The following is a 26983-nucleotide window of genomic DNA, read 5'->3' on the forward strand; positions in this document are numbered from 1 at the left end:
AGGTGCAAAAGGTTGGCGACCCCTGGTCTAATGCATTGGTTCTTAACATGCCATATTTTGAGGGGGCATCCTAGCTGAACTTCCAGGGGAATTATCAGTTGTCTAATAACCCTCATTTTCAGATGAATAAATATTTTATCCTTATACATCTATAACTGTATCATATAAAAAGTTCAATTATAAATTATCTTATTTTCTAGATAACAGCAACTGAGGAAGGAAGGTGGTGTCACGGAAGTAAATAGGCTCAGATGGGAGCCATGAGCAAAAAAAGGTTGAGCAACCTTGATCCAAAGCAGAGAACAATGGCCCCTTTATGACTTGTGGACTTCACCTCCCCGAATTCCTGAGCCAGCCATGCTTGCTGAGGAATTTTGGGAGTTGAAGTCCACAAGTCATAAAAGGGCCATCCTTCCCCAATCTTGATCTAAAGATCATCTCTCTTCTGTGACTTTTGTCCAGCTTGTACAATGAGGAAGAGTCAGCATACTCCAGGCCACATCCATCAAGCAGCGCCACCTAATGGAACAAAGAAGTGTGCATTCTCCAGAATACTATCCACTAAAATAACACAGTCCCATGTTTTTTAAAAAAGCATTGAAAAACCGGTTCTTTCTGCAAAACTTAGGTTATGGGGTGGGGTGGGGTGGCAGGTCCTGTGTCTTTGTTTTCCAGTGTGTTTTTTTTCTTCCAGGGTTTGGATTTTATAATTTTATTTTATGGTTGTATTTATTGTATAATGCCCAGAGTTGTAGAATTGAGCAGTCTTATAAGTGTGCAAATAAATTATTAAATAAATCTTCATGCAATTCATTTTGTAGACCTACTCAGGCCTGTTCTGTGTTGTCATAAATCCCTACAAGAATTTGCCAATCTACTCAGAAGAGATTGTGGAAATGTACAAAGGCAAAAAAAGGCATGAGATGCCCCCACATATCTATGCTATCACAGATACAGCCTACAGGAGTATGATGCAAGGTAATGTACCTTAAAAATATTTGTGGACATGAATCATTTTGTGCTCAGTTAACTAAATAATTTCCTCAGAGACTTAGGCTTGTAAAATGTCAAAAATGTGTGGAGCATGTTGTAGCTTCTGCTATAACATATAGTCCTTTATTTTGTTCAAACTTCTGGTCCCTGGAAAGCAGCATTCTTTTTCTTTGAATTTATTTAAAACATGGGGAAATTTCACGCAGTGGCCACTGGTATGGGAGGAATCTGTTGAAATGCCAGCAACTCTGCAAGAACTCAGGGCATTGAGGATTAGCTTTTGTGCTCTAGATTCCATTCAGAGCCTGACAAGCAGGAAATCTTTCATGGTTTTCAGCATGCCTTTTTATTTTTATTTTGTCAGCAAGAGATGCTCTTATTTCCCTCAGTTAATGGAGCAAAAAAATTTGACTGTTAAATGGTCAGCACTTTTGGAGTAAAATGTTCTATCAGAATAAAGTTTTGCATGTTAATACATAGATTAAATTCAGCATTTGGTTTATTGCTTCTTAATTGGCAGGCACTGTACTAGAATCTGAGACCCTTTGGTTTATTTGTATGTTTGGTTTACTTGGCACCCATCTCACCTCAGTTGAAATCAAAGTTACAGCCTTTTCTAAAGTCAGCATCTTTTTTCATAATCTGGGTGATTCTGCAAAGAAGAAACTTCCTGCCTCAGAGCCAGACTCTAACTAGCAGGGATGGGGCATAAAATTTTGTGCTAGCAAGATTGCATTTTTCAGTGGCTGTGTTTCAATTCTGGCTTTGCTGAATTGTTGGTATTACCACAAGCTGCAGCAATAGCCTTTGCCTAAGGAATTTTTTTAAATGATTTTTCATTTTATACCTGTCAAAATCTATCTTTTGTGTTTCTTCATTGATCTTTTTTATAAAATAGTGTCAATTTTTATATAGTTAAATTGAGTGTATTATAACAATATCACGATAATTTTTTTAAAAAATAAAAATAATCACGACAGCTTTTCTGCTTTAGGTTTATATAGAATAGTGCATCTGTTTTCTGAAAGTACTACACTGAAGGTGTTTCAGCTATTACTCAGTGTATCTTGGGCATCTAAAACAAGATTTTTCAAATGGTGCTGTGTGAAATCCTAACATCCTGTGAGAAATTGATGGGGTTTTGTGAGAGATTTAAGAGCTAACAGGAAAAAAAGCTCATTCACATATGGCCAATTTTCTACCACTAGCACATGGCCTCTTGTTCAGGAATTCTAACTTTTTTTTTAACTAACAGGTTCTGTAGTCTGATTTTTTTTTTAAAAAAAGACCGGATCTAAATTTATGTCTGCCGACTGTATTTGCACTGATAATGACTGCCCTATTCCCCACCCCCAAACCAGTAGATGTGGATGGATTTATTTGACTCCAGTTATTTCTAGGATTTTGCAAGGGAGAATATAGGAAAATTACATAGATCCAGGTGGTGGCTGATATTTATTATTCAGTCTTGGGAACTTACAGTGGGATTCTGTCCATCTTAAATCTTTTGCTTTACATGTAGAATAGAAGTTATTTTTTAAAGAAAAAAATCTTGAAGAGTCTTAGCACATTGCATGTTCCCAGACAGTGAGACATAAGAAGAAGAAAAAACAACCATTAGTTTTAATTTTATTTTGTCTTAGTGCTGATCAAGACTAAACTATAGATGCCCTTTCAACAGGCATGAAATGCATTTTAGTTGTCATAGGTCTTCATGATTAACAGCTGTGTTCTTTGTCTAATGAAACCACAAAATATAACAGAGCTGTGACACATTCAAAGAGGAATGATAGTGGCTTTTAAATAATTTATTTTGTGTGAGTACAGCTTTAGAACAATTTTAATGGGAAACTGAATGAGCTCCTCTGTTGAAAATGATTTGGTTTGGCCTTTTTCCAAATTATATGTTCATGGTTAGCATAGTATGCTTCAGCTTAGTGACATCCAGAAATACTGAGATTATACTCTGTAAAATTTCCATCTGGTTGGTATAACAAGATCTAAAAAGTTTCATGTATTATTAATGGGGACTCCTGACAAGAACAAGCTCTGACCTTTTTGTCTATTACTCTGTGCTTGCCTGAGTTATGCTTATAGCTTAATACTAATTTTGAAATGGTATGCATTAGTTGAAGCCTTTGCCAGCCTCACTATAAATTATACAACTTGTTAGCCATAGTAACATTCTCAAGTATACACAAATCAGCTATAGTCCTTGAAGCATTATCCTTCACATCTCCTTGATCTCTGCTTATTTTACCAGCCCCATTAAAATCACCCCATGTAAGAAATATCAGAGAAATAACAATTGCCTTGCTATTTCAATTCTCTTTTTCAAAATTGTTAAGAAAGGAAATACTCCAGAAATTGTCTTCCTCTATGATGTCCTACTCTTTCGGTGCCGACAGGAATTCCACATGATAAACATGGACAATTTTGTAGAAGTTTGTGTCTTAGAGTATGCCTACAGGAGGGTTCAGTAGTGAGAATATCAGCCCTGATGAATTGGCCATAAGTAAAGCATAAAAACTTTTGCACTGTTTGTTGTTCCACTTCCTCTTGACTGGAGAGATGATGTCACCATTCTCTGAATGCTATATTCTCCTTTTATGGAGCTAAACAGACTCAACTCATGAGTGCTCATGCAGAGGAAGTGGGTGATAAGGATGTTTGTTAATTGGCTTGTGAAGCATCTAACTACATACTGCTTTCATTTCCCACCTCCATTCTTTTATAGTTTAAGTAAGCTCTTTTAACTGCAACCGTTTATGTGAGAGTGACTCAATCACATACATTTAAAATGACAGCAATGAAACTGTTGGATTTTTATGATGCGTAACTTTTACAGCACTTATATATTCAACTGTTGGGACTCCACCAGTAAAACTGTAATTAAGGTTGCATGATGAAATAATTTGTACAGTTGTTCCTTAATTGTCTATTTAATAAGATGGGCTTTGTCAAGTGAGTCTACAAGTCTCTCTGTAGCCTAGAATAAGATGACTTGTGTACTTTAAAAACCTGTATTACTCCTTGAATTTCTCTAAGCTGGAAAGTAGTCATGTTACTTAATACTGCAAAGGGAATTAATAGCCTTACAGATATTAGGTATTAGCTTTGTGTGCTGAAATATAACATTTCTTTTACAGCCAGAGTAATGTGTCCTTTATTTCAAGAACAGTCACAAGATGCCATTCCTTCCAAGTAAAGCTGATGTACATTCAGTTCAGTTACATTCTGTACATATTCTTACTGTGATGATTTGGACATACGTTTTTCTCTTCCTTCAAAATACAGCAATCTCACCCACCCCAAAACCCTCTCATAATCCACACTCAAATTTTTTTGCAGTGTCCTGGTCTTATTCCAGAGAAGGAGCAGAGTCTGTTGCATTATCAGTTAGCCAAATTATTTGGCTGTCTCTGATGCTGGTGTGAACAGAACAGTGCCAGGAATTAGAAAGGAATGTATGTTCTGGAATGCTTGTGTGAGAATGCACTTCTGTTGTGAAGGTGGGGGAGGAAAAAGCATCTCTTAATACTGAACAACAGGAAATAAGAGACCGCACCACATTTGTCAGTTGTCAGTATGCAAAAGAATCCCAGCTATCCTAATGATATATGCTCTACAAGGACTGAGTAAATTCTTTTTCCTGGATTCCAAAAAGGAAGTTTCCTTTTATGGTAGTGTCTGCATTCAGCCATTTGATCTGCCCATACATGCAGGTACATTCCTTCGAGTGTATGAAGCAAGCAAATAATAAAACCTGAAGAAGATAAGAGGGGAGGGTATGAGGTGAAGAATGAATTGCTGGAAGCAACTGCCCATACTTGGAAGTCATGTGGATTTTTCTAACTGGCCTCTAAGTAGGCTGTGGTATGAAAAAATGAAAATTGTAACACCCCCACCCCAATCAACAGCTAATAAATCAGCTGGTGAGCAATTGTTTCTTCTTTGTGCTGAAATAAACAGTTTTGTCCATGTAGTATATCACCTCCTACAATTGTATGTATGGGGGCTGTTATAATATATTTTCAGTAGACATTGCTGAACATAAATGGAACTATAAATGTAAAATTATTCTGGAGCTTAATTTTACCTCTACTATAGAAGCAGGATTTAACTGTAATGTTGAAAGAACATATTTAAACTCCTGCAGCTTGAAAAAATAACTTAAGAACAGTTTCCTAGTAATTTTTCTGGAACTGCTTGTATAATACAGATTCATCTAGGTTTCTGTGTTGCTAAATACAGATGAATTACCAGTATTAGTTGGTGGTCTGATTCTCCATTTAAATGTCCAGTCATAGAAAATCCTTATGTTTAATCTATAGAAGAATAAATACGATCTATATAGAAGAATTCTGTACAGAATGAATAAGATCTATATATGATATATAGAGAAATTCTACACAAAGAGTTCTATAGATATGATCTATAGAATCTATATTTTATTGTGTATGTGATGTAGATCATAGAGATCCTGCTTCAACTTTTTATCACCCTTGAGAACTCTTAGGTTTGATATTCAAAATATCAAATAAGCTGAGTATATACTTTAGGTTAATTTGCAAATACAAATTCGTTGAGATGCCAAATTACAAATTATGAAACTTTATCTTTTAGCAATGACAATAAAATATTTTTCTGGATTTTAGCAATTGAGTACATATGTTTGAACTTGAAAACTGATCAGGAATGAGCCTGATTAATATTTTTTCTTTATTATTTTATTGCTTTTAAGGAGCCTAGTTAATATTTTGATGGGAGAACATCAGGATAAAAAAAAGTAGAACTGGAGGCTCCAAAGTGTGTAGTTAAAGAACATCTTGAAGAAAGCAATGACACCTCACAATCTATAGTTATCCAGAACTGAGCTCAATTTAAGTTGTGCTTATCCCAGCTAGGTGAAAGCACCTGGCTGACTTTGGCTGATCTCAGAAAAACTAAGCAAGGTTAAGGCTGATTAATGTTTGACTGAAAGGTGATCAGGAAACAATATGCTAAAGTTAGAGGTAAACACACACCTGCGCACACATAAAGAAGGCAACTCGATGTTGCTGTGAAGTAAGACTGCATGGATGTGTCGAGAGTCAAGCTTGATTTGGTGTTTTTTATTTTTTTATTTTGCTATAAAAAGTTCAGCCAGATTATCTAAGAGCTCTGGATTGAAACTTTGGCCTTGTAATTGGTACAGATAGTCCTCGATTTACGACTGGTCGCTTAGCGACCATTTGAAGTTACAGTGGACAACCCAGAAAGTTACTTATGACTCAGTTCTAAAGTTCTGATGGCTGCCCCTTTCCCCTTGGTAAGATGACAGCATTTCGGGCACTTGACAAAAAAGCATTTATGGCTCTTTTCAGCATCCTGTGTCATGTAACTGCAATTTATGTTTTTTCTGTAAACCAGTGTTTACCTCTGGTTTTCTACAGAAGTGTCCCATAGCAAACAGTGAGTTCACTTAGCATGGTGTTTGTGTAATGACCACTGCAAAAAAGGTTATAAAATCAGGGCTGGTCACATGATGATTACAACCATCACAATTTATGATTGTAATGGGCAGTCTCCATTACAGTCATAATTCAAGGACTACCTGTATTTCATGATGCATGAAGTTTAGTTGTGAGAGACTTGTAAAAACCAAAAAAGTGACAGAGCGTGCCCATTCTCCATCCCACCCCACTCCCTGCCAAATGCAAGGTGGCAAAAAAGTTATACTTTTAAATGAATTTTGCATGAATATTATAACATAATATGATTCTATAATCCATTCAGTCTTTAACGCCTTTCTGTTTCATCCCTAAATTCCATCAGGAAAAAACATAAAAACTAAGCTGCAGACTTTGAGGGCACATATATGAACATTCAAGTTGTGTGTGTGGAGAGATAACAGCAAAAGGGGAGATTTCATTTCAGTCACCTCTTTCCTTTTTTTAATTTCAGATCGAGAGGACCAGTCCATTCTCTGCACGTAAGTATTTAAGTAATTGATTGTTTAAAATGGAGAAAAACAATTAAAGCATAGTTGACCAGCAGAAGCATTTACTAAAAAAAACAACATCTTTGCTTTAACTAATATTTAAAAAGTATGTATGCATGGAATCATATATCTGTTTATGTTCAATGGGAATAAAGACAGTTAAAATTCAGGAGAGAGTGTTTAAGGCTTTTCTTTGGTAAAAGCCCTAATTTCTTTAAAAATGGTTTTGGAAGTTAGAAACCAAAATTTTGCTACCAATGTTCATATTAGCAAAATATTTAAGCAGCTTTCTCCAAAAGCCTTAGCTGAAAGTTGTTATCCATCATATTAGATATGAGGTTGGGAAAAATTAAGAGTCCTATTTTTAAAAACTAGACCTGTTGGGTTTCAGGGTGAGCTTTCATGTATGCAATACGTCTTAACTAGAGTTTTTTCTCTCTTTTCCAGTGGTGAATCAGGAGCTGGTAAGACCGAAAATACTAAAAAGGTCATTCAGTATCTGGCTCATGTTGCTTCATCACACAAGAGCAAAAAAGATCAAGTAAGTTCTGTTATCCAGTTAAGATATTGCTCATCTCCTTGAACTGAAAACATAATTTGACTTCTTTACCTGAGATACTTTTACAGTTTGATCCTTTATTACCAATTTGAGTGTTCACTGGTTCTTTGTGATGTTTCTTACCTGAATTTGCAACATATGTAAATTATTCCAAGCCTGAAAGAATTAGAAAGGATAATTATCTATGGATTGAGCAATAGAAGTTTTGTCTTCATTTTGCTATCAGTGTATAGTTAGTGAACTACTTCATATAGAATTCACCAGTTACAATTATGGGGTTTTATTTGTCTTGCAGTAAAGATATTTCATTGCTAGACTCTTTACTGTTATAAATAATCATATAAACTCTCTGACAATATGTATCTTTTGTGTGAATAAGAGTCTGTGAAATATTGTCTCATTTACTGTTTCCCCTTTTCTCGGTGAATTATGTCAGAATTCATCCCTTGGTACTTCGTAGGTGAGCTGCACGTTTGACTGCACGATCTGCACCAAGAATGTGTGTGTGTGTTGCTCCATTGTGTGATTTATAGCAGCTTTTCACTCCCACCTGTATCACTTTTTGCTTCTAGAACTATTTTATTCACAATTCACATTGGCTTTTTTTAGGTGAGCTGAATGAAAGGCTGTAGTTTTTTTAAAAAAATACACGATTGCTTGTTATCTAAACTTAGTAATCACATTTGGTCTACCTTATACAATTTCTTATGTGCACTAAGTAAGCATTCTGAGCAGCAATATAAATGTCCTTTTAAAATAGTACAGAATATCTGGTATCAGTGGTGATTTGGCCAACAGCATGGACCCAATTTTTTCTGGGACTTCCAGTCCCACCCAGTATACTAGCTGTGGGTGCAAGATGCTGAAAAATATCGAAAAGAAACTTCCCCTTCATAGACTGGATGTTCCAACTCCAAGCCTCTTTCCCAAAACTAATCTTGCAAACCATTTTAATGTAGAGTATTTTATAAAATCTTGATTTTGATATTAAATACACTGGCATGATGCGTGTCTATAGGTTAGTTCTATGAATATCTCTGCATGGAGTGTGTGTGCATATGCACATTCTAATGAGGGCTTTTGGAATAAAAAAACCGCAGCTTTCTTGTGACTGTTTTTTCTCCCCATCTGCCAGCAGATGTACTTAAAATATTTTCTGAACATTCTATGTTTCTAAGTTTCAAAGATCGCAATTTTTGTTAAAGATTGTTAGCTAAGATAACTGCCTTAGTGGAAAAAAATAAATCAGTATTATCATCCAAAAATTACCTCGAGGCACCTGAACTTCTTTTCAATATCTTTCAATTGGTTTGAATTATAAGTAGGCTGGTGAAGCTTTTTGAAAGCTTTTTCCAGGTCAGAGGTTAACAATTTGAAGACGACTCCCAAGAGTGATACTGTTCCTGGATTGTTTCCTAGAGGAAATATTTGAAACTGCTTTGTGGAAAATTATTAAAATTTCTGTTTGTAAGATCTTCTGAAATTATTGAAATTTTGTTTTGTCTTGCTGCACAGTTCTAATATTTAATATGTATAGGACGATATGGACCGTCTTTAGATTCCCATTTGCTGATTTCTCAAAGAAGCAGTAATGTCTTAAAAAGATCCTTCTTTCCTGTTTTCTTTTATGCTTGTCCTGAATTAATTTACATCTCTTGGCCATTATTTTCGTAAAGTGGAAAAAGAACTACAAAATAATAGCTTCATGAAATACTCAAGGCATCCAATGGAAACAGATTTTTTTTTTGAGCCAAATACTGCATTCCTGTAATGAACCTGCTCTTTGCTATAAACATAGATTTTAAGATGTTAAGAAGAATGGTAGTGGTAATGTTTCATTTTGTGAGATCGCTCATCACCATAGCAACAGATTGCAATCAGAAGCAGGAGTTGGGATTCAATTGCTGGATCAAAGAAGACAATGAATTGGGGGAAGGACAATCTTTGGGTGTGTGAGTGGGAAAGGCAAAACAGGAAAATCAACATTGCTGACAAAATAAACAATTTGGAGTCCATCTGAGACTTTATGGCTTTTCTTTTCTTCAGCCCACTTGATATTGTGCTCTTTGATGGATTGCAGCAATATGTCCCTTAATATTATCAATTCCCATGGCTGAATAATATTCTGTATTCACTGCTGTTGCCACTGCTGTCTGCCAATAAATTTTTAGGGCTGTATTACCTGAATTGTTTGAGTAGAATGATTTTACTGGAGCAATGCAATAACAAATATTAATGCAAGAACATTAATTTCTTGTTGCACTTCAAGAATGAATGTTAGAATGTTAGAGCAATAACATTAGTCAGACATCAGTTTGATGTTATAAGTTGCTTCGGGTTTTGAAAGAAAGGAAGGTTCTGAATAAGGACCACACTACAATATTTTTTAAAAATCTTAAATAATTGGAATTTAGGATTGAATCAAAATGAAACATGTTGGCATTGTATAAAAAGGGATTCCTTCATTTCTGTGGACTTCTGGAATAGATAAAAATAAAGAAGAAAATAATTACGTACTTAAAAGGTAAATGTTTGTTTTGTAAAATAAATAATCCCCTACTCTTTGCTCAAATGGCCTTAACTTTGAAAATACCTCATTCACCCCTGAATATGGCTTTTTGTCTCTCATTGATTCCTACACTTAGAGCTATATCTGATTTTGAAAAATCCAGATGTCCATAAGATAGCAAAAAAGAGTTAAAGTTATTCCTATTTCATTGCTGCTATTTAAATCTGCCTGGATATGATATTCCTGTTTTACCACATCGGAAAAAAGGATTTTGTGGATATTCTGGATAGCAGCACTGAAGCTTTGTCGCTCTTGTTCTTTGACATAGTTTGGAGACAAGAGACAGCAATTTGGTTTTTATATTTTTGTTCTGACAAAACTGTGTTGAGGTTTTTCAGTTACCTGATATTGAATTGTGGTAAAGTTTATAAAACCAGAGTAGACACATAGATGAAAAAAGCAGACCCATTTTAAAGCCTGATTCTAAAGCACGAATCTTCAGTTTGCTAGACTGGCAGATAAAGTAGGAATTTTTAGTATAGATGCTACTACAAAATGACTACCATTTGGTTGTCACCAAACTGGGGGCTGCCATAGGGAATCAAATAGCAAAATCTCCAGTTTATAAAAAAGCAAATTGATAAAGATTACCACAAAAACACATGATCCAGAAATAGCTCACTTGTTCCAACCAATACTTCCTTATGCAGGATTCCTCAAAAGCATTTCATTACATAGTGATACACAAGACCCCTAATTCCAATCACTTAAATTTCTTTTTCTTAATATATAGTCTTTCCTTGATATACCCATATAATCATTCAATTTGTCTGGTAGCAGTTTTTACATCTGTTTTGTCTGGTTAAAAAAAACAAACAAACAGTGGTTGGACAATAATAGAATTCAGCTCACGAGACACTCTTGTCTATGGGAGGACTGAGAGGCACACTATGGAAACAAAAGAATATTATTTAGGCATCTTGAAGGCACAACAAGGAAAACTTCAATAAGTCTTTAAACTTACAATTAACCTGTGTATAACCAATAAACCAGCCCCCTCTCCCCTCGGGATTTAATAATATTGTTTAATTTGTCTTAACTGTGTCTTAATCTTAATAAAATTTCATTGTTTAATCTTATCGGTGATTATAAAGTATTAATCACTTCATAGTTTCTGAAGATCAATATAGGTTAAAGTCAAGAGATAACGACATACTTGGCTAGTGGCTTCTGGAGAGTAACCAGCTGAGAGTTTTCTATTTGATTTTCTTATTTCAGGGAGAGCTAGAGAGGCAGCTGCTTCAGGCCAACCCTATATTGGAGGCTTTTGGAAATGCCAAAACTGTTAAAAATGACAACTCTTCAAGATTTGTAAGTATTTTTTGCTTCATTGCATCATTGTTGAATAATGCCTAAAAGGAAAAGATTGATTGCCTCAAATATATAATATATTGTAAAAGAAATGTCTCCATACGTTGGTGAGGATTAAACTTCTTTTTAAAACAAGATAGACTTCACTTTAGAAACATTTTGAAGATAGAAATATATGCACTAGGATGACATTGTTATATTAAGTACACCTAGAAAGTAACAATAAAAACAGTTATTATTGTACATTCCTTCCTATTATCACGAGTATTTTAGGCTGTTAATGACAGCTGATTAAAATGGTATAAAGCAAATAAAATCTTTGTCCTTGCTATTCTGTATTTAACTCTAGAAACTACTGACTGTCATTAAGGGATACTCTTTGATCAGGTTCCTTTGAGGCTATCCTGGGGAATGAGCTGTTGAATTGTGGGAATTTAGAAGAATTGTATGATACAGTCTTGCATTGTTTCAGTTCCTTAACTCCTATGCCTTTTTTCATTTAAGGGAAAGTTCATTAGAATCAACTTTGATGTAAATGGATACATTGTTGGAGCCAACATTGAGACTTGTATCCTTTTCACCAGTAAAACTGATCCAGGCAACTCATAATGAAATTGTATAATGGCTTACAAAAAAAATGTAGCTGGAAAGCATTGTGAGATTTTACTTGGAAGAGGCAGATTGTCTTAATGAGTGGGAATTTCTGCTTTGTGGAAAATCATAATCAGTTAAGATGGAAGAATTGGAAAATTTCTAATTGTAGCCCTGTAAATGAAAACACTTTTCTTTTGAATTCTAGATCTGTCTCTAAACCCACCCACCCTAAGTTCATGATTGTCTATTTGTGAAAATTATATTTAATTTAAGACTATTGTGGGTCAGATTACAAATATGACAGAGCTATGGTTGATACTTCTTTTAAATTGAAACTTTGGGGCATATCTTAAAAAAACACCTACCAAAGCTATACACTGAAAAATCTTTTGAGTGTCTTTAAAAAAATAATATGGTGAATGAAAATGAAGATACTTCTAGCTCTAGTGTTTATGCCAAAGTGCTATGATAACCACGAGGCTGGCCCATCTGTCTTAGGGACTTTGGTTTACAGCCGTTCCTCAAAGCTTTTACCTCATATTTTCTCTCTCTCCAGACTGTGGTATGCTGCTTTCCTGCTGGTTTATCCATTGTGTTCTTCCCTAGTAGGTCATCCCAGTTTAGAAGCTCAGTTTTTGAACATTGGAGATTTTTAAAGCAGCATATCCATTGATATTTTATTTGAAAAGTATTGCAGTTATGCAATTATCTATGTGTAACATTTAGGATTTCCTCCATTCCTTAACATTCCTAAAGATCTGTTAGAGAAATCAAGAGCTATACGACAGGCAAAAGAAGAAAGGACATTCCATATTTTCTACTACTTGCTGACTGGGGCAGGAGAACACCTGAAGAGTGAGTACTTGACGATAATCACTTTGCTGTTTGACCCGGGCATTTTGATTTATTGGATGTGTCCTCACCCCTTTCATCTTGCTGACTTTCTGTTCCATAGTTTCCCTATTTACAGTACTTGCACCATTTTATAAATATTGGACATAGTTGTTACTAGGCCCAATTATTGTCTTTTATTTAATCGAGCAATAGAAAAAGAAAAAAAGTAATATTATACAGTCATGGCAATAGTTGAAAATTCTCTTCTTACTAAAAATATAATTAATATTGAAATCTCTTACCATGAAACAGCTTGCTATAGAAAACGTAATACAAGCAGCCTTACTTGTGAGTAGTGATATATAATGCCATTCTTGTCATGGGGGATTTAAGTCTAAAGTCTTACCTTTGAATGTCTATCCAAGCAAGATATAACCCAATATTGATGATTTCATTACTTTTTTTTACTGTTTTAGATGACTTGCTTTTAGAGCCCTATAATAAGTACCGTTTCCTTTCCAATGGACATGTTACAATTCCGGGCCAGCAAGACAAGGACATGTTTCAAGAGACCATGGAGGCAATGAGGATAATGGGTATTCCAGATGATGAGCAGATGGGTAAGATATTATAGAAATGGCTCAAGAAAAATAAGTGTTATGACAATTATATACAGGTAGTCCTCAACTTACGACCAGATTTGAGCCCAAAATTTCTGTTGCTAAATGAGACAGTTAAGTGAGTTTTGCCCCATTTTACAACCTTTCTTCCCACAGTTGTTAAGTGACTCACTGCAATTGTTTAATTAGTCACATGGTTGTTAAGCGAATCTGGCTTTTCCATTGACTTTGCTTGTCATAAAGTTGCATAAAGTGATCACATGACATTGCAGCCATCATAAATATGAGCCAGTTGCCAAGCATCCAAATTTTGATCATGTGTCCATAGGGATGCTACAACGGTCATGTGAAAAATAGTCATCTCTCTTTTCTCCATACCACTGCAATTTCAAACAGTCACTGAGCAAACTGTTGTAAGTCCTGTATGTATATCATGCAATGAACGCTAGTCTTACTACAATTGGAAAAAACAAAATAGGAACAAGTACAAGTAATCAAGTATCAATAGGCAAATAATAGAAAACAATGAATGCAGCTTTATATGAAGTCAACTAAAACATGTTATCTGTTTTTCATTTAAACATGGAGTGGGAGGATTATGTTTAATGTAGAAAAATAATTTACAATAACAAAATAAACAAGATGCCCACTTTAAGAAATAACACACAGTTCTCTACAATTGGTGTACCATTGATTGGCAACAACACTTCTTGTTTTTAATGAGGTTTCTCTCATTTTCAAACTTTTCACTGGGTCTAATACTTTCAGTACTTCCTGTGACTCACCTGTGGAGATAAAAACCACAGTTTTTGAAGCACTGCTTGTTGTTATGTGGTCCTTTCATCAAGCATCCATGATTTTCTTTAAGGCAGGAGTGTCAAACTCGCGGCATCATGGCGGCATGTGATGTATCAGGACTTTTCCCCCATTCGCTAAACTGGGCATGGCCAATACATGACGCATCTGGCCCATGGACTGGGAGTTTGACAGCCTTGCTTTAAGGCATGAGAATTAACTATGAAACTTAACACAAGATTAATAATAAAAAGTAGCACACTATACATTTAGGCAGCCTTATAATTATTATTTTCATGAGGGAGAAAATTGAAAACTGAATATGGGTGGGCTGGTTACCACAAACTTTTTATTATGCTTGCTTGAAAGCATAGCTAAAACTCCAGGTTTGTTGTCATTCTAACAGCTGTTCAATGCTTGCTGAACACTAATAAAAGTTTGAGATATTCACATGGATAATTGGGAAGACAGGATGTATGCTTCTGTTTCTACCATATTTCAACCCTTAAACTGCCTTAAACAGACAGGCAAACTTGAAACATATGGAAGCCATTTAGGCTAAAGGTTCTACCCTTCAAAATAGTATTTGTTTAAAAATGGAAATGGAACTAATTTGTTGGCTAATCATTGGGACATTTCATGCACAAAATGTCCCAATAAGATATTGTTATTTCTATCTTAGAATATGTTTTGTAGAGAAATTATTAGAAAGTGCTCACTACTACCTCATGTGGAGAGCTATATAACTACAATTCTATATTGGAAATATACATTTTGTATAATAAATGAGGCACAGGAAAATTCATTTCCTGTTCTCTGTGGTAGCTCAGGTGCTTTTATTAAGTCCTATGTTTCTTCCACAGAATAGAGATGGAAATGGGTCTGGAAAAATTTCAGTGATTGTAAAAGAACAAGATTTTGTAAAGGGTGGATCTAAGAGGTGGGTGGCTTGCAAAAACAAACTGCTGAGAGTTGAAGCTGCTCAGTTGCCACAAAATGCCAGCTGGTGTGATGAGATAAAACTGGATGGGAAGGGGTATGGAATTACCATGAACAGGTCACATGGGTATAACTGTATCCAGAGAATGAAACATTTTTAGATTAAAAAAATCTAACTGAACACTTAAGAAATTTGTATTGCTGCTTTGTTTCCCATCCAGGACTACTAAGGGTTATTTCTGGTGTTCTTCAGCTTGGGAATATTATTTTCAAGAAAGAACGTAACACAGATCAGGCGTCCATGCCAGACAATACAGGTAGATACATTTTTCTAGATATGGATTTCTTTTCTTTGTATAGTTCATATTGTAAATTTAAAAACAGGTGTATCATTAAATGATTTTTATGGTTGTCTCATTAAATGAGATCAGCTGGTATTTTTCTCCAAACTTTGATATCAGTGAAGAGGTTAAGGTTGAATTATCCATGTCAGACTGCATGAATACTTCTAATGAATAGAAGCTAGTATTCTGTAAACCTTTTCCAGAAATAAAATTAGAGATGATTCTCCATTGGAGACGTTCTCAGCAAAAATCTTCAAAAATCAGTTCTCTATTTAGGCAACACATTCATTAAAAATTATTTGGAAGAAACGCATTGGACCTTTCACGAGTACAGTATACAATCCTCTTTCTGGGAAGGGAGGATGTATAGGGATCACTTGTGCCCTTTTATAGATGAATCCTTTCCGTTCAATTCTAGTCTCCCAGATGTGCTGGCTGTCATTAGGGACCAGGAGAATTTGCTGCAAGTATTTATCTTTTCTGAATAGAATCTAAGAAGTTAAAATACTAAGCATCTTCTTTTGCCTTTCTCTCTTGTAGCTGCTCAGAAAGTTTCTCACCTTCTAGGAATCAATGTTACAGACTTCACCAGAGGCATTCTCACCCCTCGCATCAAAGTGGGCCGAGATTATGTTCAAAAGGCTCAGACTAAAGAGCAAGTATGTATTATACAATATATGATGTCAGCTTTCTCACATGACATTAATCAGATAGCAGTGAGCTTTCACACTGAATGTCCATGGTCTATTTTTCTGGTACCCATTTTACCCGCGTTCTCAAAAGCAGATTGAATTGCTTTGTAATATTATTCTCAGCAGCTCATAGGCAACTGGACAAAAACTGACTGGCTCTTGCATTTGAACTTGGCAAGTGGATATCTGATTGGTCCAAATTTTAGGTATTATGCAGCTGCAACATATATAAATCCAGTTTTATTGTAGAATAAGCCACTTAAGATGTAGAAAAGTAAATAGAAAGAATGAACCTTGCTGGCCATCTTAATTAATTAATCTATGACTGCAACACTAAAGATAATGCTATTAAATATAAGTTGTCTTTCATCCTAACCTAGAGACCTAGAACTCGCAGTCTCCTAGTTTTTAGGCCAGTAGCAGTCCACTACATGGATGTAGAGAAAGACTGGAAGGAATTGAAATAACTCAGAAATTCAGATCTGTAAACGTAGATTCATTATTGGAGGGTGAGGTTTTTTATTTTGCTATCTGGAATGTACAATAGATTTGTTACCTTTTTCCAGGCTGATTTTGCTATTGAAGCTCTGGCCAAAGCTACATATGAACGCATGTTCCGTTGGCTGGTGATGCGCATCAACAAGGCATTGGATAAGACAAAGAGGCAGGGAGCTTCTTTTATAGGAATCCTTGACATTGCTGGATTTGAAATCTTTGAAGTAAGTGAAAGGGAACAGCTGTTTAATTAATCCATTTGACATAATCTAAACATCTCCATGAAGGAAGCATATTTGATACATTTTGCTTCTTTAAGCAACAAAGAATTTAATAGAAATGTGTTTTTATAGAACTTAACAGTCAATTTATATTTAGTTCCTAATTTAAAAATGTATCAAATATGCTTGAATTAAGTTGATATATGCCTAAATAAGCGAGGACTTGGAGTTAATGCTCTAGGCTAAAACATAAAAAAATAATAAATTACATACTGTTACCTGAAGAACTCATTTGAATTATCTTTGCATTTTAATGGTTTCAGACAGTAAGAGGATGTTTCATTACCTATGTACCTCCAACCCTTCCTGAAATGCTAAAGGGGTCCACCTTTATTAACTTTAAGCACTGTGATGTGATGCCTCTATGATACATAATTTTCTTTAATCTTGGAGAGAAGGGACAAAATATTTAGGATACAGGCAGGAAGTCAGAAGGAATGATTCTTTTGAAGAAACTGGATGAATTTGCTTTAAAATGTAAAAAAGTGCAAGTTGCTTTTCTGTTTGAGATTTAGTTTAGTAAAGAAAAATGTGTTAAGTATTTGCTTTAAAAATTGCATTTTGTAGCAGAAATTTTGTAGCATTTGGGGATAGATTTGTTGCTATGAAATAAATTATCAATAAAATGACAGTCTTGATTATGGCCCATAATGCTGTTAAGATGGCCCTGGGTAGATGGAATTTAAACATGCTTTTTCTTTTCTATCTGCAATAGCTGAACTCATTTGAACAGATGTGCATTAATTACACCAATGAAAAGTTGCAGCAGCTCTTCAACCACACCATGTTCATTTTGGAACAAGAAGAATACCAGCGGGAGGGCATAGAGTGGAACTTCATTGACTTTGGCCTGGACTTGCAGCCTTGCATTGATCTTATAGAAAAACCAGTGAGTGAGGCATCTTGTCATGATTATTAGCAGATGGTAGCCAGTTCACTAAGGAGAGCCAGTATGTATGTATGTATGTATGTATGTATGTATAAATATATATATGTATGTGTATGTTAAATAGTTAATCATTTTTTAGGGATGGAGATAGAGTTCAATTCTTCTAGTTCTAAAACACTTTAGGTTGGAAAACATGAAAAATTAAGGCAAGATTTGGCGAAAGAGGTGCTGAAAACAGCTCTGACCTATACAGGAAGCCACTCTTGAGTACAAATGAAAATAGTATTTTTGCCTTTTATCCTGAAGTGTTAAATCTTGGCAAGAATGTTTATTAACTTTTTTTTTTTAAATTAGGCTGGTCCTCCTGGCATTTTGGCACTGTTGGATGAAGAGTGCTGGTTTCCAAAGGCTACAGACAAAAGCTTTGTAGAGAAGGTGGTGCAAGAGCAAGGCTCTCATCCTAAATTCCAAAAACCGAAACAGCTGAAAGATAAAGCTGACTTCTGCATTATACACTATGCTGGCAGAGTAAGTACTCTTAGTGTAAAGAGAGACTAAAATGCTTCTAAATCTGCAGCTGCAGTAATCTAAACTGATTGATTTTTTTTGGGTGGGGGGAGAGTTCTTCAGTAGTGCAAAAGGGTGCATAATCACTTATCCCACAAGATAATAGGAAGCATGTTGACCACAATTTTTTGTGGTAGCACACTAATATAAAATCCTGCCATGAAACAATTCTTATTTTCTCAGGGTAATGGCTAAAACATTTTGTGAGCCTGTATTTTGGAAGAGCAGAATCATGACTTTTATGGATTCTGTGCCTTTGACTATTAATCATTGTTAACTTGATGTTTCCAGCATTTTTAAGGGGTCTTAGGTCATTCACATAGAGTTCATTGTTTGTGCAATGGATCTAGACCAGTGTTTAATCTCAAAATAGAGAGATTCATAACCTTGTCTCTTTAGATATTACTGAGGCAATTTGATAATGTGTAGTTAATATTGGCAACAAATGTCTTCTCTAGGTTGATTATAAAGCTGATGAGTGGCTGATGAAGAACATGGACCCTCTTAATGATAATGTTGCTACTCTGCTACACCAGTCCTCTGATAAGTTTGTATCTGACCTATGGAAAGATGGTATGTAATCATATTGCTTTTCTTGTTTTTCTTTAAGAGTGTTGTCCTTTGTTTGGAAGCATGAGTTTGAGCGGCCTCCTCTTAAAATTGACATTTGCTATTTTCATTTCTCTTAAAATGCTTGACAATATGGTATTTCTCCTGTTACTGAAATACATTGGACCCTTTTCCAGTTCATCAGGCAGCAGAATAACATTCAAGCATATGTTCCTCAGAACACCCCATCCAAATTTGGGATCAAAAGTCTATTTTTGCCTATTCCAGTGTTCTTAGATATCTTGCTCTACAGAATATTTCTTGCTTTAAATTTTACTATTACTGTCTCTTTTCTTGGGTTTTTCTTTGACGTCTCTGTTGCAGAGATACAGAACGCTCAGAGAGCCTATTTCTATCAACATTTTCCTATTCTTCATCTAGAACCAGGTGACTGAGCAATGCAGCTATTGTGTTGTGTGTGATTCCTTCTAGAACCATGCAAGAAATGCTTCCATTAAATCTTCCTATTTTTTCCTGTTTCTGCTTGTCTGTCTCATTCAGTTCCTCTGCTTTTTGCTAGTAGCTTCCTCTTGAACATTGAAAAAACTGATTTTTAAGCAAGTTGTGATCTTGCAGATACAACAAAGACATATATAGATAATATCTTAAATCTCTCACCAAAGGAAGCTGTTTCTGGTTTGAAATCATGTACTGATTATGAGGCCAGTGTCACCATTAAAATTGGCAACCAACCAAGATTGGCACCAGTCTGATCATTGTGTATATAAAGAACCCATGAAATACATTAATGGCTACTAAGAACTGCTGTAACTAGTTAAAATAATATAGCTGATCATCTCTGGTAAATTTCTTCTTTGAAAAATTAAATATTTTCTGTCTCCAAATAGTTACTTGGACATCAATTCTTCCAAAGAGCATTTTGGCCCGGTCTCAGTGATAGCACAAGTATCATTATTTCTTCCTCTTGAGTCAACTGAATAGTTATTTTTAAGAGAAAAAAGCAATATCTTGATTTTATAACCAAGCCATATGAATCATGCTTCTTGTAATTTCCTCATTTCACTATTAGCAACTTAAAGGCTTCCTTTGGGTATTATTATTGATTTTAATAAGTTTTCTCATATGATTGAGAATAGAAGAGTTGCCTTGGCTGCTATCAACCATCAATGACTTGATTAGTTCCAATCTGTCCAATTAGTTTTAATCTGTCCAATTCCAAAAGTTTCAGTCTGCTACAATGCCTATCATCCTGAGTAATTCTATAAAAACTGCTTTTTTCCTACTAAAGCAGTCAGTGCATGATATATTCTTTAATCATCTTAGCATTCTGGTACATTGACAGTAAGAAAATAAAATGAATGAATGGGTTTGGTTGCTTAGTGCAATGGCATTATACATAGTATTGAAATACTCTCTCTTTGTGCACTACATCAGCTAAAATATATTCTCTATATCACCTGGAATGTTTGGCTACAGTTTCATAAATTCTACATATTAAATAAATAATTGTAATGATATAAGTTGCTGTGTACTACAGAAGAAATTTAAACATACTGCTTTCAATATTTTTTCAACCTGTTTAAGTAAATGGATCTATTCCCTAGTGATAAGCTTATGTTTGTCATAATTTTGAATTACTTTGATACCATTAGTTCAAGTAGTTTGCATGAAAAAAACCCTTTATCCATGAGATGGATCCTACCTGTACTTGTTGACTGTTTGCTTTCTGTTTTTGCTGTTATTTCAGTATAAATTATGAGAGTTCTATATCTACAAAAAGATGAAACAATTTCTTTTTGCATCCTTATTAAGTTATGCATTCAAACATGAAAATTAGGGAGAACAATCTAATAGTCCTGTGTATTTCTACCAGTTGACCGCATCGTTGGACTGGATCAGGTTGCTGGCATCTCAGATTCAGCATTACCTGGAGCCTTTAAAACCAGGAAAGGCATGTTCCGAACAGTAGGACAATTGTATAAAGAACAACTAGCCAAACTGATGGCTACTCTGAGGAACACCAATCCCAACTTTGTCCGTTGTATCATCCCTAATCATGAGAAGAAGGTAAAGTTCAACATTTTGGATACTAAAAGTAACATTAGGTCATATATGGACCATATATGAACCTTAGAAGTGATTTAATGAGGACTATAAATATGGGTGTTCTTTTTGATGTATTTATAATTGTGTTTCTGCTTTGAACATATTTGCCATTCCTAAAATTTCTAGAAGGAATACTAAATGTCAGAAGTATTTCTATGTGAAACAGTGAATATCAAGCAAGACCTCTTTACTTGAATGTCCCGAAGGTGCTTTTTCAGGAGGCAACTGGACTTTCTTGCCTCCTGAAAAAGCACCTTTGGGACAACCATGACCTGGATGACTGGGAATCTCTACAGTCTTTACTTGAGTATAGCCTGCAAAGTATTGTATGACAATAGATAATGGGATATATATGCGCACATAAAATTTAGGAAGCTGAGAAACAGGATTATAAATCAAGAGAGCAAGAAAAAACATTGTAGCAAGAGCAAGAAGTAACATTTTCCATACCTTTTAGTTGCTGAAATACATGTGCTTTTTTAAAAAAAAAAATGTCCAAAAGAGACATGTTTTCTTCATCCAGCAGAAGACAGTTGATATTAGAACCCAGAGAGGGAATTTGGTAATAAAAAGTCACAACTGAAGAAACTCAGCTTTTTGCTCATGCCTGCTGAACCCCAGATGGGTGCAGATGCGGAGATGGGGGGATTCAGGGACGGGTGGGGAGGAATGCTTTGTCCCTATGGGATGAAACAGTTAATAGAAAAAAAGATCATAACTGAAAAAAACACATTAATTTGGGCCTGAAAGTAAATTGATTGAAACCATCTTGAAGTCATATGTTCCATCTCATCCCTCAAGGAGGCCCATTTGAATACATATCACAGTAATCCGCTTTTTATGTTTTAGTATGACTTTAGCCAGAGATGTTCTCTAAAGGGAAGTGTAAAACGGAACACACAGTATAGATCCTTGGCTGCAGTGCCTCGGTAACCATGTGATATATAGAGGTTCTGTTAATATGTGTATTTTCTTCACAGGCTGGAAAACTGGATCCACACTTGGTTTTGGATCAGCTTCGTTGCAATGGAGTCCTGGAAGGGATCCGTATCTGCCGGCAAGGTTTCCCTAACAGAGTTGTCTTCCAGGAGTTCAGACAAAGGTAAAGTTGAGTTATAGTTTCAGATTGTAAGGTGGATTATTAACTCAAGATTGTTGGCTTCTGTGTTCATTTTTTTAGTATGCTTTGGCTACTGCATTAAATAATGTTTTGTTCATTCTGTGGTAATATATAATCTGTTCAGCATTTAATAGTATCAGAGATATGTGAATACTGAGTGCCGGGAGGTGGTATAAACAGGATCATACCTGCAGGCTCATCCTATTAACATGTCTTTTTGTGCTAGTAAGTATGATGCTAAAAGCTGTAATATCAGTTATAACATGTTTTTGATACAACTTCAAACAAGGTTGCTTCATTTTTTTAAAATTAAAAACTGAGTCATCTTCCAGAATTCCATTGGAAAACAATCTTGTTATTCCTAGTTTATGTTTCAAGCACTTAAATACAATTTAATGACTGTATTATTTCTCCTTCTAGATATGAGATCTTGACTCCAAATGCAATTCCTAAAGGTTTCATGGATGGAAAACAGGCTTGTGTGCTCATGGTAAGTCTCCTGTTTGAAATGAAGTTGTAAGAAGTATACAGAGAAGCTAAATTCACTCCTTCTTTATCTGGCATACTCTGAAATTTGAATGTTTAAAACTTCTAAATCAGTCCTCCCAACTGATGTGTTCTAGAGAAAATAAAACTTCCTAAGTACATGACCATTTAAAGTAATCTGGAGGGCCCCAGTTTATGGAAAATGCATTTAATATTTTATATTGAATTAATCTCAGTTAATGATTTCATTCATTCATTCAATTTGTGTAGCCATCCGCCTCAAACCAGTGACTCTGGAGAGCAAATAATCATTAAAACAGAACAGTTAAAACATAATACCAACAAGGAATTAAATAAAAATTGTAGTCAGGAAATATAGTCAGTCTGTGTCAATATAACCAGGAAATGGGGCCCTTCACACACTAGGGACCCCAGGCCATTACACAATAGCAAGATTTTCAAGATATTTTGAATGGCCAGCAGGGTTAGAACCATTCTAATCTCTAAGAAGGAGAATATTCCAGAAGGCAGGGGCTATGGCATCATCTAGTCTCCACCAACTGTCATTCCTTGACTGATGGGACCTGAAGCTGTCGATCCTGCCAGACCAGATTAGATGGCTAGAATCAGTTAGAATAAGACAGTCCCTCGTGTAGTGTCTCCCAAACTATGATGGGTTTTAAAAGTGACCAGCAGCATCCAGAAAAACACTGGCAACAATGTGGCTCCTGGAGCAGTGATGTTATGTGTGCTGAATAGCCCACACCATTTATAGCTTGTGTAGCTGAAGCTGTTTTAAGGTATATGTTCTAGTTTTTGATAGTTTCAGAACAGAAGATTATATGTCCTGAAACTCCTTTTTTTAAGGAGTTTGCCTCAGTTAGCAAAGTTCTGAAGATTGCTGAGTATTGGACTGAATATTTGAGAGGCTCGTGCCAAGTTCCTTTAGCTTGTTTAAAGACTGAGTGTGATAAGAAATGATAAATGAATACATTTTTCAATATTGACAACTTAACTTTCTTCTCTTTCATTTTAGATCAAAGCCTTAGAGCTAGACCCAAATCTTTATCGAATTGGACAGAGCAAAGTGTTTTTCCGAGCAGGAGTCCTTGCTCACCTTGAAGAAGAAAGAGACTTGAAGATCACCGATGTCATCATTGGGTTCCAGGCATGCTGTAGAGGCTACTTAGCTAGAAAGTAGGTATACGGTAATGCACAATCCTTTCTCATTAATGTCATTAGCTGACAGCAAATTGCTGGTAATTCTGAATTTAGTCAACTTTGAAAATTGGCAAACAAGATCTTTTAAAGTAGGTAAATGGTGTGTGTGTATGCGTGTGTGTGTATGTGTAAATTTTATCATGGAGAAGAAAGAATTGAGAATTAAAGACAAGGATGGGAAAGGAAAAGTGCAATTGTGTGACAGCTCTACTAATGAGTAAGAATGAAAGAATCTGAGGATACTTCTTTTTTTCCATTTCAGGGCTTTTGCCAAACGCCAGCAACAATTAACAGCAATGAAAGTGCTGCAGAGGAATTGTGCTGCCTATTTAAAGCTTCGCAACTGGCAGTGGTGGCGACTGTTTACAAAGGTATGACTTGGAAGAAACTTCAGGAATAGGAAGATCAGCTATAGTGCTAGGCATCGATTCTTCACTAGTTAATCTGTCCAGTTAGGCCAAATACTCCTCCAGTGATAAATCTGTAACTGTGAAATAACTTACTCCTGAAATGGTCTCTCGGCAGGTAAAGCCACTGTTGCAAGTGAGTAGGCAAGAAGAAGAAATGCTGGCCAAGGAAGAAGAGTTGCTGAAAGTGAAGGAAAAGCAGGTGGCTGCCGAAAGCAGATTGACCGAAATGGAAACTCTCCATACACAGGTGAAAAAGTGGTTAGCCTTCTGATGTGTCCCTTTGTTACTTGTTCATATTCTTAAAGTATTGTAACTGACTTTGGGGGTAGCCTTTTATAAGCTTATGTTTGACATTAATGGTTGAATAGTTACAAAATGGATGGCTGCTTTTGTGTTTTTTTTTTTAAGTTTGGTAAAGAGCACAGAATACTTTTCATTGTAGATGCAGCATCATGTAAAATACATATTTCTGTGTATTCTTTTATCTACATTTAAATGATCTGTGAAGTAAGGAGGTAAATTTCTTTATAGGATGGACTATTGTTTGGAATAGAGTGGTACAATTTTCCCATATTAAAAAACAACAACACCCCATATCCTCCTTTCTCTGATACATAGCTAATAGTATATAAAGTTGTATGCATACGTTTCCTTGATACAGACTTGTATAGACAATAATAGGGGTCCAGGGGTTTCTTGGAACTGTTTACACCTGATTCATGCAGGGAATATAGTTTATTAATTTGCCATTGCATAAATCACTTCTCCTGCGGAGTGCTTTTAAATGTCAGCTAGTGTTCTACTTAATCTATTCTATACCTCTTCTAACATGGAGAAATGTATGACTGACCGGCTAAAAAGTTAGCATTAAGAAACGGCGCATATAGGAATTCAAATGCAGATAGTATTGTGCGGCTACAGAGCATTTGAAGTTTGATTTCAAGGATCATATTAAAATGAAGGACAAAATTGTTTCTAGGAAGTAATGGAAGCTTAGAATAGCTACTGATATGGATCAATGTAAGCTGCACATGAATGATATACAATACATAAAACTATGAAAAAAAAATTGAGGAGGTAAACCAGTGAAGTAAACCATGAAATAAGATCTGCTTTTTCTGCTGTTATTTTAAAACTTTTTGCTTCCAATTTTTAAAATCCATTAACATAGGAATGGAAATCCTTGAATTTACACTACTACGCTAATGGCATGGACAATAAACAGACTGAATCACCCGTCATGGTGTGAATAAAACCTATCATTGGTTTGCTTGCAGAAACTTCAGCTAAATTATAAATTATTTGGCTTGTGATTTTCTTTTTCAGCTCATGACAGAGAAAATGCAGTTACAAGAGCAGTTGCAAGCAGAGATAGAGCTCTGTGCTGAGGCAGAGGAGATCAGAGCCCGCCTGACAGCTAAAAAACAAGAGCTGGAGGAGATATGCCATGACTTGGAATCTAGAGTGGAGGAAGAAGAGGAACGGTGCCAGCATCTGCAAACTGAGAAAAAGAAGATGCTTCAAAACATTCAGGTAACATACAGAATAGGAGTGTTGACATATTGCAATACCTAATGATTGATGTAGTCATGGAGGTGAAAGAAGACATTATAACAAAAGATAGCAGAATGTGGGTGATGGACAAAAGTGGGTTCTGTAAAGTCATGTCTCCATTATTGGTTTTGTTATTTCCATTCAGATATTCTAGCTGTTGAAAAAAAGATGGGCTTATAATTCTTAGAAAGGGATGGCAGAATCTAAGGCTGGCCTGGATACTTTATGCCATGTTTTTCCTTGTCTGTGCAGGAGCTGGAAGAGCAGCTGGAAGAAGAAGAAAGTGCTAGACAAAAACTACAACTGGAGAAAGTTACCACTGAAGCAAAATTAAAGAAACTGGAGGAAGACTTGATAGTCTTTGAAGATCAGAACTGCAAACTGGCCAAGGTAAACAAAACTTTGCTATATGGTGAAGTGGGAAAAGAGGTGAAACATACCATATCATTTTCATCATGAATGTGATAATTTATATTACTTCTAGTTTCCTTTGCCAAACTCTGGTAGTGTATAAATAACTGGAGATTGTTAATAAGATAACTTTGTTCTGTACGTACCAAATAGATATTTCTAATCCATTTGCTATTTGAGAAAGGTCTTAAATGCCTGTAATTTCTGCAATTAACATTTTGAACAGATATCTTGATTCCCTACATCCCCCAATGCAATTATTGTACCATCTAATCAAACTATTCAATTAGGAGTACACTTAATATAGAATGAAAAGGAAGATTTTTTTTAATATTTATTTTTGTGGAATGCTTCATTAAAGGAGTGGTGAGATTCAATTTTTTTCACTACCGGTTCTGTGGGCGTGGCTTGGTAGGCATGGCAGGGGAAGGATACTGTAAAATCTCCAGTCAGAGGTGGTATTTGCCGGTTCTCTTGAACTACTCAAAATTTCTACTAGGTTCTCCAGAATTGGTCAGAACCTGCTGAATACCACCTCTGGATTGGAGGGTATCAAATTATGATTTTAATCCAACTGTTTAGTTGGGAGGTAGGATTGGTGTTGACACAAACTCTCCATAGGCCTGAAGTTGGAAAAAGC

General features: G+C 35.5%; 1 protein-coding gene across 7 annotated transcripts in view; it reads left to right on the forward strand.

Annotated features, from left to right (window-relative positions):
- The window catches only part of MYH9 (myosin heavy chain 9), a 68565-nt gene that overhangs the window by 22904 nt on the left and 18678 nt on the right, over positions 1–26983 (forward strand). For all 7 annotated transcript variants that reach the window (XM_087934831.1, XM_087934833.1, XM_087934836.1 and 4 more), the window contains exons 3-23: positions 822–978; positions 6940–6967; positions 7424–7517; positions 11323–11415; positions 11920–11983; positions 12766–12864; positions 13320–13463; positions 15419–15514; positions 16082–16200; positions 16800–16952; positions 17725–17898; positions 18253–18426; positions 18924–19038; positions 20909–21102; positions 22122–22243; positions 22682–22751; positions 23784–23944; positions 24231–24339; positions 24494–24625; positions 25705–25911; positions 26185–26322. In XM_087934831.1, coding sequence (XP_087790957.1) covers positions 822–978; positions 6940–6967; positions 7424–7517; positions 11323–11415; positions 11920–11983; positions 12766–12864; positions 13320–13463; positions 15419–15514; positions 16082–16200; positions 16800–16952; positions 17725–17898; positions 18253–18426; positions 18924–19038; positions 20909–21102; positions 22122–22243; positions 22682–22751; positions 23784–23944; positions 24231–24339; positions 24494–24625; positions 25705–25911; positions 26185–26322 — 2643 coding nt within the window. The remainder of the gene's footprint in view (positions 1–821; positions 979–6939; positions 6968–7423; positions 7518–11322; positions 11416–11919; positions 11984–12765; positions 12865–13319; positions 13464–15418; positions 15515–16081; positions 16201–16799; positions 16953–17724; positions 17899–18252; positions 18427–18923; positions 19039–20908; positions 21103–22121; positions 22244–22681; positions 22752–23783; positions 23945–24230; positions 24340–24493; positions 24626–25704; positions 25912–26184; positions 26323–26983) is intronic.

Source organism: Pseudonaja textilis, chromosome 5 (assembly GCF_049901715.1).
Source record: "Pseudonaja textilis isolate UNSWEBS1 chromosome 5, rPseTex1.2, whole genome shotgun sequence".
NCBI classification, from domain to species: domain Eukaryota; kingdom Metazoa; phylum Chordata; class Lepidosauria; order Squamata; family Elapidae; genus Pseudonaja; species Pseudonaja textilis.